Below are 19125 nucleotides of genomic sequence, written 5' to 3'. Positions count from 1 at the left end.
ACTCCATGACGTCAGAGAGTGCATCTCAAAGCTCTGTGGGGGAAGACCAGGTAGCTGTCCTGTGGAGCAGCCATCACTTCCTTTGCAGGACTCAGCCCTGGCTTTAGCGTCTCAAAATGGAGCTCAAGTGACCCTAGTTCTGCGTTGTGGTCTGTCTGGCATGTGTCTGAAGGCCCACCTGCCACTGCACCGCTTTCTGGTGGAGTCCAGTTTTCTTCAGGAAGTCTCGGAGGGCAGATTGTGTACTGATGGACTGTTGCTAACCATTTTCCTCTCTTTCTGGGCAGGACTGCTGTTTATGTTCATTGCGCGGAGGGGCCCTGCAGAGAGCAAACGATGACAGGTGAGTTCTCTGAGAAGTTGGTGATGCCCCAGCCCAGTTCTGAAGCGCAGGCCCAGTGCTGTGCGGTCAGTAGCTGCTCCTGAGGGAGTAGTGAGGACTTGGACAGCACACGGCAAGGCTGTGATAGAGCGAACAGCAGCCCCAGACTACCTGTCTCACTTCATTTTTGCCTCAGAGGCCTCAGTGGCTTCCCTCCCCCCGCCCCCCAGTCAGGGTTTTTCTGTGTAGCCCTGATTGTTTTGTATCTCCCTCTGTAGACCAGGCTAGCCTTGAATCATAGAGATCTGCCTGCCTCTGTCTCCTGGGTGCTGTGCCATCACTACCTGGCTATAGGTAGCACCTTTCTTTGAGACGAGCTGAGAACAAATGCAGGAGAGATGATGGCCCTGTGAAAGTGACACAGGCATTTTGTGGCCTGGAAGTGAGGACATTGACCTTGTTACAGTTAGGAAGCCAGCTGCCTGCCTTTCTTTTTCTTCTTCCTCTTCCTATTCCTCCTCTTTTTCTTCTCCTTCTCCTCCTTATCATTTTATGTGTGCAGATATTTTGCCTGCACCTATATCTGTGCACCATATGCACAAGTTTCCACAGAGGCAGGAAGATCTCCTGGGTCCCGGGATCTCCTGGGACTGGAGTTACAAACGGTTGTAGGCCATTGCGTGGTTTCCAAATGTCCTGTATAGTCCCTGTTAGCATCTAACTGGTGATCCTCCTGCCTCAGCTTCCCACAGATTGTGGTTACAGACATGCACAAGCACTTTTCCACAGAGTTAACCTCTCCCTGGTTAGACCTGCTGTTCGGAGAGCAGGCCAATGTCCTCAAGGCAGAACAGTTGAAAGCCAAGGAGAGCTTAGGCAGGCTGCCCACTGTTAGATCTATAGAAGTTTCTGGGCTTCTCAGCCATCATACAGATTGTTCTCATTGAGTTGTGTTTTTGTGCTGTCTCACGTTTACCTTCTCTGAGGAAGAAACACAAGATGGTGAGGGTTTTCTCTGGGGAGGGGGCTTCTGTGTAGGGAGTTGCACACGTGGGTGGTGGTGGATAGCCTGCCTCTGCCTCGGAATGGAAGCCCATGGGCTCCAGCTCCCACCTTGCAGCCCCCATCGTGCTGCTTGTGCTGGATGGCTGTGTGACACCTCCTTTAAAGGCGTGCTGGTTGTTTTTTTTTTTTAAAGTCAGTGGTCATTATAATTCTCCCAGGGCAGGGCAGGGCAGGGCAGGGCAGGGGCTGCCTGGTGACAGTTCCTGATTTAGAATGGAAATGGCTCTGCTTGAACCCCTGACTTTTGCCCTTTTAATTTGTTACTCTCTATAAGGCCACAAACACAGACCTGCTAGTAGTGCAGACTAGTGAGTTTCCACAGTTCCTGTAGGTTTTCATATGGGTGGGGCTGGGTGAGGTTGATCCCAGGGCCTTGTGCGTTTGACACATACTGTCAGTGGAACCCTAAAATGGCCTGATATTAAGAGATTTCACAGTCTTGGGTTATTCCACTTCAGACATGTCTGTTTCCCAAAAAGTGTCTGGGTGGGAAACCAGAATAGCACTCTCTTGTTTCTTCCTCTCCTGAGCCTGCCACCCTCAGCCAGCTGTTGTACAGCTTATCTGCCAGAATAAGGAAGCTGTGTAAGAGGGTGATTCCTCACTAACCTTGGGCATTGTGTGTGCCGTACTTGATGTAATAAATGACACTTTCCTTCCTGAGTCCTGGGACCAGGGTGACCAAGTGGCCGTACTGGCTGATGGAGAAAGTTCTGTCAGCAGGCCACCAGGGTTGTGGAAAGACGTGACTGAGCCCTTCCTCTTTTGGCAGATGGGTCCACGTTTCGTGTGCTGTGGCAATTCTAGAAGCAAGGTTTGTCAACATTGCTGAAAGGAGTCCAGTGGATGTGAGCAAAATCCCTCTGCCCCGCTTCAAACTGGTAAGCCAGGGTAGGCTTGTGGGATTTGCATGGTCCCCCACTGAGTATGGGAGCAGCTGAGTGCTCTCAGCTTGGCTCCAGGCCTCTTTCACCCCTAGGCTTTGGTCAGTTTCGCTCTCCCCTGTGGCTAAATTACCTATGGGGAGTTCACATTGGCACAGGTCCAGAGCAGTCCCTGGGTGCCCTCGTGTCTGGGAGGGGGTTGGTTTTGTGCATTTGGGAGGGAAAAGAAGAAGAGACGGACTGTCATGCATGGAACCTGGTGTTTGCTCTCCTCTGTGCAGAAGTGTGTCTTTTGTAAGAAGCGAAGGAAAAGGAATGCTGGCTGCTGCGTGCAGTGCTCTCACGGCCGCTGCCCCACGGCCTTTCACGTGAGCTGTGCCCAGGCAGCCGGGGTGGTGATGCAGCCGGATGACTGGCCGTTTGTTGTCTTCATCACCTGCTTTCGGCACAAGATTCCCAGTTTGGAGGTGAGAGGCGCCATGTAGAGTCCCCCTCACAGGTTTTGGGATCATTTTCTGTGTGTGTTGCCAGCTCATCCATGAGGGAAAGTGCTAATGACTTAGCAGTAAGACATGGCCCTGTCTGTCCCTTCTTCCTGCCTTGGCCTTCGAAGTCCAGTGGTATTAAACAAGCCATGTTTTCTTTCTTTGGTTTATCTGTTTCCTTGCTTGTCTCTGCCAGGTCAACTCCCTAAAGGTCTTCATATCGTTAATCTGAGCATCCTTTTCCTCACCCCAGGGTCTGGGGCCTCACAGCAGCTCTGTAAATGGTGAGAGCTGATGACTCATTGACAGTTGGCCATTTCGTGCCACATAGGAGACAGTTCACAGTTCTCTCACTGGTGATGTGTGCTGGACTTGTGGGACAGGACCTGTAGGAATCCTGCAGAGCCTTGGATGGTCACTGAAGAAGTAGAAGGATGTGAGGGTGTATCCATGGCTTGAGACAGAGTGCACTGAGTCCTGTTGTAAGAACGTTCAGGATGGTTCTGGGAATCTGGCGGGGAGTCATGGAAAGTGGGCGGTGCCCAAGTCACCCTGGACCATCACATTTAAGTTTGCTGCTGCTTCTTCTTTTTTTTTTTTTTCTTTTTGTTTTTTTTTTGAGACAGGGTTTCTCTGTGTAGCCTTGGCCATCCTGGACTCACTTTGTAGACCAGGCTGGCCTCGAACTCGCAGAGATCCACCTGTCTCTGCCTCCTGAGTGCTGGGATTAAAGGCGTGCGCCACCATGCCTGGCCTGCTTCTCTTATTGATTGAGGAGAACTTCTAGGCTGTCATGATTCTGAGTCATTTGTGTGCAGTTGTGCACATACTGTAGAGTGCCCATAGAAATGAGGACAGCTGTTGGGAGTCCGGTCTCTCCTCCACCGTGTTGAGGCAGGTGCTCTCAACTGCTGCACCGTGCGTCCCAGGCTAGCTGGCCACTGAACGGGCTTCTTGTGGCTCCATCCCTCATCTGGAAGCAGAGCTGCCGTGATCTCGCATACTTGTCACCGTGGCTAGCTTCTGTTTTGTTTTTGAGGCAGGGCCTCTGTACTCCTGGCGTTCTTAGATGACACTATGTGGTCCAGGCTGGCCTCCAACTCAGAGGTCCACTACCTCTGCCTTCACCTTGCTGGGGCTTATGCGCCACCAGCCTTGGCTGGCTTTTTAAATGTGAGTTCCTAGGGTTCACCTCAGATCTTCAGGCTTGCGCCATAAACGCTTTTACATGCCAGGCCGCCTCACTGGCGCTTGAGGAGTATTTTAAGTGTTACACACTGCTTGAGGAGAATTCAGGGACTTAGAACTTGAGGCATGCCTTTAATCCCAGCATTCGGGAGGCAGAGGCAGGCAGATCACTGTGTTTGAGACCAGCCTGGTCCAGGACAGCCATGGCTACACAGAGAAACCCTGTCTTGGTGGGGGTGGGGGGGTGATGGAGAGAGAGAACACTCAAGACATAGCCAGTCACGGCAGGGAGCTCTTGACGTTGCCATCTGGGAATCGCAGAAAAGCCATCGCTGGGGGGGTTGGCTTTCCTTTTGGCAGGGCAGGTGATGTTTGGAAACCCAGGGTCACTCTGTGGCCCCTTCAGGCTTCCAGCTCGCTGTGCAGTCAGCTCTAACCGCAAGCCTGTGGCAGTCCTGCCACCCGTCCGGTTACTGAGATGGGCTCCATCGTGCTTTTCTCATGATGGTGTGGATGAGACTTCAGGGGAGCGGGGGTGACCTCTAACGTGAGGCTTAGGCTGTGCCGCAGTCAACGTCTGAGATAGCAGCAACTCCATTTGGTGGCTGGGAAAGCTGAGCTTGGTCATGGAACAAGATGGCAGATTTATGGTCCTCTTCTCTACTGTACCTGCAGACTGCTGGGCTCACAGGGGAATCCAGTTAATATTTCTTTATAATTCATTCTTCAAAGATTTGTTAAGCATCTGCCACATCCCAGGCTCAGCTAGGAATTTACCAGTGCACAAGACACCCAGGCCTCATGTGGTATCACAAGGTTGCATATGGTGCAGAGGGTAAAGTCAGTACAGGTCAGGCACGTGGAAGAGTGGCTTGTGAGGAGTGGGGCCAGTGAGTAGACACCGGGGAGTAAGGGAGCCAGAGTGTGGGCTAGCGTGTCGTGTAGCGTAGTGTGTTGCACGGGAATAGCCGTGCAAAGGCCCTGAGGTGGGAACATGAGTAGCACATGTGTCCAGACAACAGGGAGGACGCATGTTTGGAGCAGTGTCTGGGTAGGGTTTGGGGAGTAGCTGGATGGAGCCGTCTCATCAAGGACAGGATCAGAATGGAAAGGGTCTGTGAGGTCGGGTACCAGCAGTGGCAAGGCCGGTTAATGGACTCACTTTGTTTGGAGCCGAGGACCTCTGAAAACCTCGGTTCTTGTGCCTGTCTCTGAGGGGAGGGTTAATGCCCAGGTCATTGGGAGTTGTTGCTCAGGGTCTAGGGCTGAGCTGCTGTGCTGCGTACCTGAGCGGTACACATTAGTACATATTATGGATGGTTTCAGGGAAATAATGAAGGCTAGTGAGTTCATGAAGTTTTGGATGAGACATACAATGCTTTGTAGGCATGACGAGCCTATAATCTTAGCACTACGGAAACTGAGGCAAGAGATTGCTGCAAATTTAAGAACAAACCAAAATACTCCAAGAAAAAGATGGTGTCATCTAAGGACCAGTGGGCTTGGAGCTCCAGTGAGCGGTTCCTAGGGCTGGAATGTAGTTACCTGGAAAGGCCTATTCCGGCTTCCATGCGGCTCAGTCTTTTTCCTCACTTGTTTCCTCACCACCGTGAGGAGGAGGTTGTCAGAACTGTCAGTGCGATCCAGGATAACCCAGGCTGTTTCTTCCAGCGTGCTAAGGGAGCCTTGCTGAGCATCACCGCCGGCCAGAAGGTCATCAGCAAGCATAGGAACGGACGCTTCTACCAGTGTGAGGTCGTCAGGCTCACCACCGAGACCTTCTACGAAGTCAACTTTGACGATGGCTCCTTCAGTGACAACCTTTACCCCGAGGACATAGTGGTAATGTCTGGAAGCCGCCTCTGGGACACTTTGGGACTGGGACATCTTGGCATTGGATAACTGTGACCTCTCTGCCCACCCCATGTCAGTCCCCAAACAGAAACATATTTATTCCAGGGTTCCCTTTCAAGGCAGAGTTTTAAGTACTAGGGTGCTCTGCTTCCCCTGGGAGTTCATGGGAGTTAGTGTTTCCTGCAGTTCTTTGAAGCATGCTTACGTCTCAGACTGAATTGTCTCCGACAGCATCTAGTACAGGTGCAAGCCCACACTCCAGAAGCAAACCAGTACTGAGGGGCTTTGATTGCATCAAAGCTGTAGGCTCATTTGTTCACGTGGTCTCTGTCTTGCTGTCTCTCTCTGTCTCCCTCTCTCCTTCCTTCTTTCTTTTTTTAATGTTTTTCGAGACAGGGTTTCTCTGTGTAGCCCTGGGTGTCCTGGACTCACTCTGTAGACCAGGCTGGCCTTGAATTCACAGGGATTCACCTGCCTTTGCCTCCTGAGTGCTGGGATTAAAGGTGTGCGCCACCACACCGGGCCCGATTTTTTGTTTTTTTTTTAAAGAATGATCCAACCCTCTTTTCTGCCATGCCTTCACGGGTGTGTGTATCATTTGCTTTGGGCTCTTGACGGGTGAGGGTTTGAAGCTGCAGAGAAAGGACCTGAAGAGGCTGCGCCTTCTCAACACCTGTGAAACTGGAGCCCTACCTGGCCCTGGGCCCAGCCGTCCTGGCTCAATACGCAGAACTTAGCTCAAGTTCCTCATGCGCTAGCCGGAGGGCCCAACGTAGAAGGGCAAAGCCATTTCTTCCTTAATGATTTAGATCTTTCTTCACACACTTACACTACATTAGCAACTTAGTTGCCAAAAGCATATTAACAGTGTCTTAGTTACTTTCTGATGCTCTGACAAAACAGCATGACCAAGAAAGCATGTCATTTGGGCTTAGTTTTCAGAGTCCACGATGCAGATGCAAAGGCATGGCGGCAGGAACAGCTAAGAGCTCACGTCTTGAGCTGCAAGGAGGATGCAGGGGGGTGAGGGGGGGTGGGGGGGGATGATGGCACAGGGACGCACACACAAGGAACGCAGTTAAGAGTCCTCTGAAACCTCAGAGGACCCCAGTGACACCTTCTCCATCAAGGCTCTACCTCCTAATCCTCTCCAAGCAGTTCCACCAACTAAGGACCACCACAGTCAGTTACAGGGCAGATGCCGTCGTGAAGGTGAAGATGTTTGTGGCAGCAGCACACTCAGGGCTTATTAAGCTCCCACACGTCCCTGGAGCTGTGCTCTAGGCCGTAGTCAGCATCTCCCCCCTTCTACACATGCTCTGACAAGTAGTTAGTGCTTACTCTAACTCAGAACAGCACTCTTGGTGCTTTCTTTTCTAAGAGATTTTTAAGCTCTCAGAAAGAGTGTGTGTATATTAGTGAATTTTACCTACCAATAGTTATTCTATCAGAAATTAAAACTAAGATTAATTAATATCTTTGTCTGTCTGTTCCATATTGCCATATTTCTCCAGTTTTACAAATCTTTTCAGGTCACTATTCACTCTGTTGTTATACATTGTTTGGTTAACTATAGGGCACGGTGGTACTTGCCTATGAACCCAGTGCTTACGAGACTAAGGCAGCAAGCTCTAAGAGCTCAGATCTGGCCATTACCATACAGTGAGCCTGTGCCAAAGATGAAAGAGTTAAGTAAAAAAAAGTATAGAAAGAAAATTTAACTTGACATAGATTTGTAGTGGAATGGAGGACATGTTTTATTTCTTTTTTCTTTTTTCTTTTTCTTTTCTTTTTTTTTTCTTTCTTTCCTTTTTTTTTTTTTTTTTTTTTTTTTTTTTTTTTTTGAGACAAGGTTTCTCTGTGTATCCCTGGCTGTCCTGGACTCACTTTGTAGACCAGGCTAGCCTCGAACTCACAGGGATCCACCTGCCTCTGCCTCCCAAGTGCTGGGATTAAAGGCGTATATCACCGCACCCGGCTAACATTTTCTTTCTTGAGGCAGTATCTCACTGTGTAGCCTTGCCTGGCCTGGAATTTGCTATGTAGACCAGGCTGTCCTCAGACCCACAGAGATCTGCCCGTCTCTTGCCTCCCTACTGGTGGGATTAAAGATGTGTGCTACCATGCCCAGCCTAAAGCTGGTATTCTTTTTAAAAAAGAAAAAAAGCCTATGTAATCACAAACCGCATAGGTTGCAAGTGGTTTTCTTTCCATCTGCCGGTGGTGGGGATTGAATCCACCTGCCACCCAGCCTCACTCCTGGCTTAAACGTAAGCTTTCTTCCACACATCCCATACCCTGTACCCTCAAGTGTCTCAGAGATACTTGCATGCATACCACAGCAGTGAAATATAGGGAGGCTAATCGCTGGTGCTTTGTCTTCCTCTGAGACACCCAGCCTTTTTGCTTCCTTGCATTTTGCATGCACAGTAGAAACTGGGGGAAGTTTGGTGTTTTCGCTTCCGTATGCACACAAGGCCTGTTTTTTATACACGTCATAGATTGTTCTGGGAATAATAACACAGTGAAAAGGCTAGCAGTTTGTGTTTTGTTCTTTTCTTTTCTTTTCTTTTTAAATTCGGGGCCTCAGGGCCAGAGCTACATCCCCAGGCATTGTTTTTACTGGTTGTTTGTTTGTTTAGACCAGGTCACTATGCATTGCCTGAGCCTCACTCAGGCTCTGGCTGTGCCTCACTAGGCTACTTTCCTCCCTATCTCAAGAACACATCCAGCCCGGCGCACGCCTTTAATCCCAGCACTTGGGAGGCAGAGGCCGGTGGATCGCTGTGAGTTCCAGGCCAGCCTGGTCTACAAAGTGAGTCCACGATGGCCAAGGCTACACAGAGAAACCCTGTCTCGAAAAACCAAAAAAAAAAAAAAAAAAAAAAAAAAAAGAACACATCTAGATTGTCCACAGCACAGTGCTAGCATTCTTTCACAGCAGAGAGAGGACAGAGGGAGGAAGATTCCAGAACCCCACACTTGCTTCTGTGCTTCATTCACTGAGTTCATTATACCTTTTTGATGTTTTTGTTTTGTTTGTCTGGCAGCTTTTTGTTTGTTTTCTGCTCACCTTGAGGCAGCAGGGGGATCAGGGCGGATAGGTTGAATGGGGCAGACTTGTCTGACTTACTGTGGCTTTCATCCTAGAGCAAGCTGCCTTTCCTGCAGCCTGTGAGCAGGACTTCCTGGGCGATCCTTCCTGAGTCATTGTCACTTCCCAGTGTGGTGGGTGGATCTGCTGTTGACTCTCCTCCTCTGTTCTTTCCTCAGAGTCAGGACTGTCTCCAGCTGGGGCCTCCTGCCGAGGGTGAAGTGGTCCAAGTGAGATGGACAGATGGTCAGGTGTATGGGGCTAAGTTCGTGGCCTCCCACCCCATCCAGATGTACCAGGTAGCCAAGACTCATGAGTGGGCGTTTGGGGGTGGGAGTGCTGTATTAGTCCAGTGTTTCCCTCTTGGACAAGAGGACTTGCGGGTCAGTGACAGCCTTTGCAGATCTGGAGCCCTGCCTTGCACCCACTAGCTTTTGCCTTCCTAGAGCTGTAGGAAATTGACACTGTGCGTGGGTTCCCACAGGACTCTGGTTCCCTAGCTAAAAGGCCTTTGCTTGCTTGGCAGGTGGAGTTTGAGGATGGCTCACAGCTTGTGGTTAAGAGAGATGATGTGTACACACTGGATGAGGAGCTTCCCAAGAGAGTCAAGTCTAGACTGGTGAGTGAGCTTTCTGTGACCTTAGTCTCTGTCTGCAACATGGCAGGAATGTTGTCCCTTTGTTTATTGGTCCAAGCGGCCACAAAGTGACAATTTGCTTGCCTTTTCTTTTGTAGTCAGTAGCTTCAGACATGCGCTTCAATGAGATTTTCACGGAGAAGGAAGTAAAGCAAGAAAAGAAAAGGCAACGGGTCATCAACTCGAGGTACCGGGAGGATTACATCGAGCCAGCACTGTACCGGGCCATCATGGAGTAGATGCTTCCAGGGTCTAAGAGGTTCCCAGCCGTCAAGGCGAGAGCACTCTAGGGTTCCACAGCACAGCAGATACTTGGAACTCGCAAGTCTCAAAAAGTGAAGATGTACAAAGAAAAGGAAGAACGTGTACGACCCCATCACCTTCTCACTCCACCCTCATTGGATTCTGCCATGAAAAGACAAGCTGTTGGTGGGCACTTGGCAGCAGCTGCTGGTCCCCAGCTAAGAGCCTGACACTGGAATGCTGTGACTGCATCAGCCCTCTGTCCAAGCGGGTCAGCTGTTCTGCCAGCTGATTGATTGCTCTTTCCTGGCCTCGGACTAGCTTCCTGCCGCCCACCTGCACCAGCAAGGAAGAGGTGCTGGTGCTTGACTGGATCCCCTTTTGTATTTATGTATGTGTGTGAGCATGTGCGAGTGTGCACCTGTGTTTGTGTGTGCACGCATGTGCGTGAGTGTGTGTGTGCACATGTGTGCACGAGTGCTGGTGTGTGCCTGCGTGTGTGTGTGTGTGTGTGTGTATGTGTGTGCGCGTGCGCGTGCGCGCGCGCGCGCGCACTTGGTCTGGACCAGCTTCTGCCAGCCCCTGGCCTTCACTTTCTTCTTTGCCTCTTGCAGGGCAAACAAAATGTGAAATTCTGCCCTCAGCCAAGCTGAGTAGGGGCCCTGGGGGATGGCCAGAGGTGGGTTGCCATCTGTCCCTTCCTGGACCGATTTCAAGAGAGTGCTGGCAAAGCTGCAGCGTTGGGATGCTAAGGAGCGGGCTGCCACCTCTGTCTCTGCCCTTGAAGCAGAGCTCAGAGGTTGTGCTGCAAACTCGAGGCGCAGAAGCCCCGATGGCACAGTATTAGAGGGTGTGGGTGGGGGCTACCTGAAGGGAGAATTTTAATATGGAAGCAGGCAGAGCCTGGTGGGTGATTTTTGTGCAGGGGAAATTGAATTATGCAGGGGTTATGGATTAGGATGAACTGGGGCCACTGGAGGCCAGGGCCAGATGTAGCTGTGCCCTTGGTCAGGGGTGGGGTGGGGCTGGGTGAGGGTGGGGGTGGGACTGGAGGGCAGCATCGAAGGGGTTAAACAGGCTTTTGCTCCTCTTGAACTTGTTTGCCTGGGCCCAGGATTGGAGGGCTTCACACCTTGCTCTGTATACTGGAGTCAGATTTATAATACTTCCCCCTTTTTGTTACGTATGAACTCTATAAACCAAATTATTTTGAAAACTGGTGCATTACCTTGTCCTTAGCAATAAAATGTATTGAACAGAGGATTGACTGTGCTCTGCCCCACGGAGCCCCAGTGGCCCAGGGTCAGGCTGTGGACCAGGGCCTGGGAAGCTGTTCACGGAGGTGGGTGATGTGGGCCCTGAGCATCCAGGGCCTTCTGGCCATTCGGTGCCACGTTTTGCTTTTCCTGGAGGAGGTGATGGAAAGGTTCAGACTACAGCGTTCTCCAGTTTTTACTTGAACCCCACTTGCTGTCATCTTTACCCCGAGCCAAACCACTTCCTGCATCTGTATTCCATTCTTGTGGAATCAGGAGGGAATATGTTTTAGCTGCGCTCTGTGGCCTTGTAGGTGGTGAGTGCATCCCTGGAGGAAAGCCTGGTCTCTGTCTAGTGGTTCCCTGAGTGGACAAGAATGTGAGCCTGAGCATTGGGGCAGCTGCCAGGTTGAGCAGGTGCAAGGCTCCTGCACAGCGTAGCTGCTCCAGCTGGCCTTAGCTTTGTGTCCATGGTAGACACCATGCATGCGTACAGAAGGTGCTTTGTATCCCTGGGGCTTGAGGGGTGGCTGCCACTTGGTACTAGCTGGGGGTGGGGGTAGGATGGAGAAGAGTTTCCAAGATGGTTTTCAAAGCTAACTCATAAGAGGCAAGGAAAAGAAGTCGACTCCCCATTCCTCACTCGGGGTTTTGAGGGAGATATGGCTGGGGAAGGCAGGTTGGACTAACTTTCCTGGATGGTGAGTGGGACCCAGAAGCATCTATCCTTAGAAGAGAGTAAGCCCTAATTTCCTCGGTAGCGGTAGCTCCTCCTCATGGTTCCCATCCCAGCCTTAAGGATCTGATAATTACGTTCCTGGTATAAACCCAGCTCTATGGGAACTGAAGGTTGAATTTAAGCCGTTGAGCGCACCAGGCAAACACTCTATTGTGAACTGCACCCACTGACAGCACTCCTGACTTTTTTACCCCTAAAGATGGACCCCCCCCCCATGGGAAAGAGAGATGGCTTAGCCATTAAGAGCACTTGGACTCAGCAGACCCAGGTTCAGTTCCCACTACCCACTTGGTGGCTTGCAACTAACTGTAACTCCAGTTCCATGGGGTAGGAGGCCCTCTCCTGGCCTTCCTGGGCACCAGAACATACATTCATGCCTACACTTATACACATAAAAATAACAATAAACCCCACAGGAACCCACCAATCTGTCCAGGCTGGAATTGAATGTTCAAATCCTCCTGCTTTAGCTTACAGAGTTGTTGAGTACACACCAGCGCTGCTGCGATTGGCCAAGCCAACCATTCAAAAACACTTTTGGCCTGTGTAATGGCTATAAGAAAACTCCAGTGCTCGCTTCGGCAGCACATATACTAAAATTGGAACGATACAGAGAAGATTAGCATGGCCCCTGCGCAAGGATGACACGCAAATTCGTGAAGCATTCCATATGTTTTGGCACTCAGAGGAAGGATAGCAGGCTACCAAGAAGAGACTTGATACCCTATGAGCATATACAGGGGGAGGAAGTCCCCCTCAGTCACAGTCATAGGGGAGGGGAGTAAGGGGGAAATGGGAGGGAGGGAAGAATGGGAGGATACAAGGGATGGGATAACCATTGAGATGTAACAAGAATAAATTAATAATAATTTTTAAAAAAACCTCCAGCTTAAAAAAAAAAAAAAAAAGCCATTGGACTTTCCCAGGTCTCACAAAACTGCGCTGAGGTTTTTGCTTGTTGTGGTGCTGGGGATATCCCGGGGCTTTGAGCTTGCTAAACTTAAGCTTGCCTCTGCCTCAGGCTCTTCCAGCCCAGTGCAGTCAAATCTGAGAACGACCACAGCCAAAGGCTTCACAGCATCCTTTTTGCCAAAGCAGACTCTACGTCTTGAATAGAGTAAGCCGCAGTGTCCGGTTGGCATCTGAGCGTGTCCCCATCTCCTCTTCGGGGAAATTCTGGATTAAATTCTGCTTTAGGTGGAACATGCATCCCGCTGCGGGATGAAGGAGCGACCTTCTGAATTGCAGAGTACAAGGGTGGCCTTGTAGCCCGTCTGCGACATTTCTAAGAGGCCACGCCTGGATTTAGGTGGGCACTTAACCTCCAAAGAAGGGTTTCAGGAGGCGATCTTGGGGGTTCAGATCACGACCACTGGCACCTAGAAAACAGGTCCACAGGGACTGGGTCCTCCAGAGGCCCGGTCTGACAGGAGAGTGGTGGGGTGAGGGCTGGATACTTCCTCTAGGAGCTAGAGAGGACTTGACCTTAGCCCGACCGCCCCAAAGCTCAGGAGCTCCACGCGGCGATCCTCTCCCGCTCCGACTCCAGCAGCCCCGGGATGGGGGACGGACTCGGCCTCCCGCTTCCATTGGGTCTCCCGGTCCCGGTCCCGCCCACCCCTGCGGCGAAGCCCCGCATTGGCCTGCCCGGCGCCCCGCCCGGTTCCGTTGTGCCCATTGGCTGCTGATGCCCGACCCCCGGCGCGGCCGCGGAGGCGGACCGCCGGATTGGTCCCGCCGCTGCGTCCTCACCATGGCGGCGCCCGTGCAGCCCGCCGCGTCCTGGGCTCCCGCCGAGGTCTCCCTAGCTGTCCCCGCTACTCGCGCAGCAATTGCCTCCCCGCTCCGCGTGCGCTCAGGCGCCACCCATCCCCGGCCTCCCTCTCCGCTGCGGTAAGGCCCTGCCCTACGCCCCCGACGCAGCTCTCCGCCGCCGTGCCCCTCCCCCGGCCAGGCGGGCCCGAGCGGCGCGGGGGACCGAAGTCCGGGCCCGGGCGGGGGCCTGGCCTGCGGAGGGCCGTGCAAGCCCGGGCCGAGCGCGCGGTGGTCACCTGCGCGCAGCGCCTCGGAGCGCGCGAGTCTGGGCGCAGAGGAGGGGCACGGTCACTCGGGACCCGCTGTGGGACGAGCGCAGGAAAGTCCGGGGAAAGCCTAGCGGAGTCAGCAAGAGTAGCGGTTGTCATCTCTGCCTTCCCTGGGGCCAGATCCTGGGAGCGACCGGGTCAGTTTGTCAGAGTGCGTCTTCTCGCTACCTTTGCTTCTTCAGTGTTTCCCCCATTGTCTTCTCGATGATCTTGTTTGCAAGAGAAAAATCTTAGCGAGGACGGCAGATTTGGTTGGAGGCTGTCCCACAGACGTGTTTAGAATTCCTTTTACAAAAGCACCCATTTTTATGATTCCTCAATAAACCTCAGTTTTGTTTATTTCTGTCGCTACGGGGAGAGAGTGAAAACTGAGGCACTGTAATTAACCCAGGGAGTGACCAGTGAAGGGGACAGCTGTTATCCCAAGAAAGCAAAGAGGACTTTACACATTTCTGTGACGTCCTTTGAATTATCGGTACTATAGATAGTGGAATATGAAGGTAGAAAAAGTACGAAACAGGCTCTCGATATTGTAGCACAGTAGACTTCAGTTGTGTCCGTGAACTTTAGAATTAAAAGACCTTGGAACGGGGCCCGGTGTGATAGGCGCACGCACACCTGCAGCGGAAGCAAGCAGGAAGATTGCTTTCAGAGGCCAGCCTGGCCTACATAGAATAATGCCTGGTCAACAAGAGCCACATAGCACGACCCAGCCTCCAAATTCTCAAAAAATAGGAAAAGAAAAGAAAAAAGACTGGAGGGTTTAAAAAAAAAAAAAAAAAAAATTGGGGCAAAACCTTATGGCCAAATGGGAATTTCATACAGTCTCCTAAAGTTTCTCCATTTCACAAGTCTGATGTCTTGTGTCTCATAACAAGTGAAGTTATCAATGACGCAAATGACGCAAGGCAAATGTGGTCTTAGAGACTAATCGGCTTGCTCACACAGGTCAGGCAGGAGTCTACGGAATGCATGCTTTGTGCAAGGCGTTGTTGACTTGAGGGAAACTCAGACAATTACAAATATGGACAGACCTATGTAGGATAGTTGTGGGAGTGAGATACACGCATGAAAACTTGTGGCGTGGCCTCTAGGATTCCAAGACTGCGGCTACTCCGAGAAAGCCTTAAGAGGAGAAGAAGTGTGCGTTTAAGGAAGGTTCCATGGGGGAGCTGAAGTTTCGAGTCGAACCACAAAGAGTGGAAAAGGCCGCCCGGAGAAGCGAGCTGATGAAAAGTGAGGATGGTTGACGAGGAGCTCCAGGTGATGGCTCCAGGCCTTTCTTAGTAGAAGGAGAAAGGGAAGATGAGGTCGTACAGAAGGCAAGTTGGGGGCTGGGAGTAGCGTTCAGCATGCAAGGAGTGCTGGTCTGATCCTCAGCACTATGTAAAAACCAGGTATGATCCTGACGCTTCAGGGGTGGGGGTGGAGGGGTGGAGCAGGAGGATCAGAAGTTCAAGGTCACTTCTGACTACATAGTGAGGCTAACCTTGGCCAAAACGCAGGTTAGAGAGGCACCTTTGTCCTATGAGGAGCAAAGGATTGTCTGTCACATGGACTTGAACTTGGCAGGAAACTGCCCAGTAAGTAGCATTTAGATTGCACTGTCACTTTAATAGTAGCTGGGGCCCGCAGCAGCAGAGCTGGAGTTGGTGTTGCTTCTTGCCTTATTTACAAGCAGGGCCGAGTGCTGCCACCACACTGCTCTGGTGCTGACTTCTTTTATAGTCACCACACTGATTTTGGGCCCGGTATTTCTGGGAATTGCCCCGGAAGTCCCTGAACATTTTTTTTTCCCCTCCCTTTCTGTTAGTCCTCTGCCACCATTACACATAGGCACGCCACCTCTCGTTTTCCAGGAGTTCTTTACTGTTTGCTAGGCCCAGGACAGCCTGGAATCGGCAGGTTATTGCCGTGCCCTTTGCTATATTGTATTTTCCAAGTCACTTCAGCTATTCGGCTTTGTGTTTCTTGTCTGACCTCCATATATATATTTGCATGTGTTCTCCCCCCCCCCCCCCCAGCCTTCTCCCGCATCCCTAAGACAGGGTTTCTCTATGTAACAGTTCTGACTGTCCTGGAACTCACTCTGTAGACCAAGGCTGACCTCAAACTCACAGAGTTCCACCTGCGTCTGGCGCCCAGGTGCTGGGATTAAAGGTGTGCGCCACCACCGCCTGGCTGGGCTGTGTGTTGGCTTGTTATGTCTTAAATGATCCCCTTCACTTGCCATCACTGCCCTAACTCATGTTTTGTGGCCATTTGATGTGGAACTTTCTCTGTTAACACTCCCCGCCCCCCGCCCCCCCAGACAATGACCTGCCCCTCTCTCATTCCGGGGCTCCGCCTTTTGTATTTGTATATTTGTCTTATATTGGTTTTCTTGTGCATGGATGTGCTTTGTGTGTGTGTTTGGTTGGTTGGTTTTTTGTTTTTGTTTTTGTTTTTTTGAGGCAAGATCTTGTCTAGCCCAGGCTTGCCTTAAATTCGTTTTTCCTTTTTAGACAGAACCTCAGGCAGCCTCTGAACAGACTCCAACTCACTGTGTCACTGAGGACCTTGACCTCAGCCTCTTCCTGTCTCCTCAGCTCTGCGGTGCTGGGATTAGAGATCGAGGTCACCTGATTCCAGTCTTCACAGTTTACCAGTTTGCCATAGATTGCTTTACTCTCCTCTTCCACTCACAATATAAGATGTGCTTTTAAAGACAGGGCTGCCTTCCCTGTCATCTGGCACAGTGTTTTTACATGGTAGGTACTCGGCATAGGTATTTTATGTAGAAAATAGTATTCTGACGCAGGTAATACCATAGCTACTGTCTACTCTTCCTATCCACTGTAATTACTGGTCACTGCTCCCTTTCAGTGCACTCAAAAACCAGCAAAGAGGCATCAGGGAGGTACCTGGGACTGTGACTCGGTTGGTTGCTTGCTTGGCATTTGTGAGGTTCTTCTGTATTCCATCCCCAGTAGTGCATAAATAGGGTATGGTAGTATGTGTCTGTCACCCCAACACTCTAGAGGTGAAAGCAGGAAGATCAGACATTGGAGATGGGGCCATCCCGTTGTCTGAGTTGGTAAAGGCCCTTGATGTCAGGCCTCGTGCCCTGATTGATTGCTGGAATAGCCACATGTCAGAAGGAAAGAGCTGATAACCACTAATTGTCCTCTGACTGCCACATGGGTACTGTTTGTTGGGCAAACAAACTTAAAAAGAGCAAGACAAAAGTAAAAAAAAAAAAAAAAAAGTTAAAGTTAATCCTCAGCTATCTGTGGAGTTTGAGACCAGTTCTTGTCTTCCCACCTCCATCAAATAAAAAACAGCCTTGAATTAGGACAGCTACAATAAATATCCTTTGTATAATCAAAATGTTTGTCATAAAACGTGCAAATAATTTACTATATGAGAGAATGCTTTGCTGAGAGGTCTGAGGTTTGGATAGTTTAAGAGTAAAAAAAGTCTCAAGATTTTGGTGGTGGCTTAACAGCACCAAAACGGGCTTTCTGTTCATCTTCCCCGGTCATTAAGAATATACAGATCGCGCCGGGCGTTGTGGCGCACGCCTTTAATCCCAGCACTCGGGAGGCAGGGGCAGGTGGATCACTGTGAGTTCGAGGCCAGCTTGGTCTACAAAGTAAGTCCAGGATGGCCAAGATAACATAGAGAAACCCTGTCTTGGAAAAAACCACCAAAAAAAAAAAAAAAAAAAAAAAAAAAAAAGAATATACAGACCTCTCTGCCCGTCATACTGAATCTGGGATGGAGGCAGTGGAAACTAGTGGGTGGTCAAGTGGGTACCAGGCTTTACAGGTTCAATTCTGTGGCGGTACTCGGTAGTTCGTCGGTCAGAGAGTAGCACGTGGCCTTGCCTAACTTTAAAGCTGGGAGGGGAATTGCTTATTATGACTAGTGCCAAGAGCCAAAGCTGTTTTGGCACTAAGAATTACTACATATCCTGTGGGTATCAAATCACAGACCGTACGTGTGTGTGTGTGTGTGTGTGTGTGTGTGTGTGTGTGTGTACCTGCAGAGATGAGAAGAGATGAGAAGAGAGTGTCAGATCCCATTAAGCGGGAGTTACAGAAGGTTTTGAGCCCCCTAATATGGGTGCTAAGGACTGAACTCAGGTCCTCTGCAAGAAATACAGGATTTAAAATTTTTATTTATATATATCTATTATCACTTGTATGTGTGTTGGGGGGTGTCATAGCATACATACACATAGAGCTCAAAGAATGATTTTGTGGGTTAATTCTCTTCCTCCTTTTTTTATGTGGGTTCTCTGGGTAGGACTTAGGTCCCGGGGCTTGCATGCAAACGCTTTTATCTACTCAGCTACCCTTCCGGTTTCCAGACCAGCAGTCATTAGGGTTTTTCACACAGAAACAACATATACCCAGGTCTAGAGACCTAAGAACATGGCTGTATCCTGAGGCCGCCTGTGCGGTAGGAGTGCAGACCGTCTCCAGGCCATGAGAGGAAATGACGTAAAAGGCAGTCAAGAAGATTGAGCTAAAGCTTTGTGAGTTAAAGCTTCACCCTGAAGATTAGGGGCCAAGGGGAGGATTGGACAGTAGGAAATGACATTATCAGCTTTGCCTGATCACTGGATCACTGGAGGGAGGGGGAAGAGGGAGGGAGGAAGAGGGGGAGGCCCAGGAGGAGGGGGTGACTATCCTGATCCAGACAGCTCTGAGGTTTACAGCCACAATCCCATGCCTACTGTGATTCATAAAACATTTATAGATGAGCCAGGCGGCAGTGGCAGCGCATGCCTTTAATCCCAGTACTCGGGAGGCAGAGGCAGGCTGTGAGTGCGAGGCCAGCCTGGTGTACAAAGCAAGCCCAGGACAGTCTAGGATACACAGAGAAACCCTGTCTTGAAAAAAACAAAACCAACCAACCAACCAAACAAAGACAGGTGTGTCCTTGGCCTGTGGAAGAGCAGATAAGAGCCAGCAGAGCAGCGAGGTTCGGTCAGCTTCACCAGTGTCTACCCTGTGACCTTGGGTGGGCTGCAAACCTCTTGTGTCTTCCCGATGTTCAGATTTGAAAATGTGAGGAAAAATCTCTTACCTTCCACAGTTGTTGTGAGGATCAGCTAGAATAAATGTAAAAAAGTGTGTGTGTGTGTGTGTGTGTGTGTGTGTGTGTGTGTGTGTGTGTGTGTGAGATGCGGGGCTGGTAAGCATGTTGTGGCTGCATGAGGAGGCTAGGTATTGCTCCTCAGGAGCCGTGCACGTTGGGTTTTTTTTTTTGTTTTGTTTTGTTTTT

General features: G+C 50.5%; 2 protein-coding genes and 1 non-coding gene across 8 annotated transcripts in view; all 3 read left to right on the top strand.

The window, feature by feature from the left end:
- The window catches only part of Kdm4a (lysine demethylase 4A), a 48663-nt gene extending 38380 nt beyond the window's left edge, over positions 1 to 10283 (top strand). Inside the window, exons 15-21 of the mRNA XM_051170951.1 lie at positions 288 to 343; positions 2160 to 2268; positions 2553 to 2738; positions 5616 to 5786; positions 9072 to 9191; positions 9419 to 9511; positions 9628 to 10283. Of these exons, the coding sequence (XP_051026908.1) occupies positions 288 to 343; positions 2160 to 2268; positions 2553 to 2738; positions 5616 to 5786; positions 9072 to 9191; positions 9419 to 9511; positions 9628 to 9768 (876 nt within the window). The 3' untranslated portion in view covers positions 9769 to 10283. The remainder of the gene's footprint in view (positions 1 to 287; positions 344 to 2159; positions 2269 to 2552; positions 2739 to 5615; positions 5787 to 9071; positions 9192 to 9418; positions 9512 to 9627) is intronic.
- Positions 10284 to 12336: 2053 nt separating this feature from the next.
- On the top strand, positions 12337 to 12443 carry LOC127212114 (U6 spliceosomal RNA). Its single transcript, XR_007833497.1, has one exon. It is a non-coding gene; the product is annotated as a U6 spliceosomal RNA (small nuclear RNA).
- A 1059-nt stretch (positions 12444 to 13502) lies between these two features.
- St3gal3 (ST3 beta-galactoside alpha-2,3-sialyltransferase 3) overlaps positions 13503 to 19125 on the top strand; it is a 204010-nt gene continuing 198387 nt past the window's right edge. For 4 of the 6 annotated variants that reach the window (XM_051172212.1, XM_051172210.1, XM_051172211.1 and 1 more), the window contains exon 1: positions 13503 to 13660. The gene's annotated coding sequence lies outside the window, so the exon portion shown is untranslated. Of the gene's footprint in view, positions 13661 to 13769; positions 13989 to 15310; positions 15435 to 19125 lie in introns of those variants that run through there. The other 2 variants (XM_051172206.1, XM_051172207.1) reach the window with 2 other exon arrangements.

Source organism: Acomys russatus, chromosome 29, assembly GCF_903995435.1.
Source record: "Acomys russatus chromosome 29, mAcoRus1.1, whole genome shotgun sequence".
Taxonomy (NCBI): Eukaryota; Metazoa; Chordata; class Mammalia; order Rodentia; family Muridae; genus Acomys; species Acomys russatus.
This window is presented reverse-complemented; position numbering and strand designations above follow the sequence as displayed.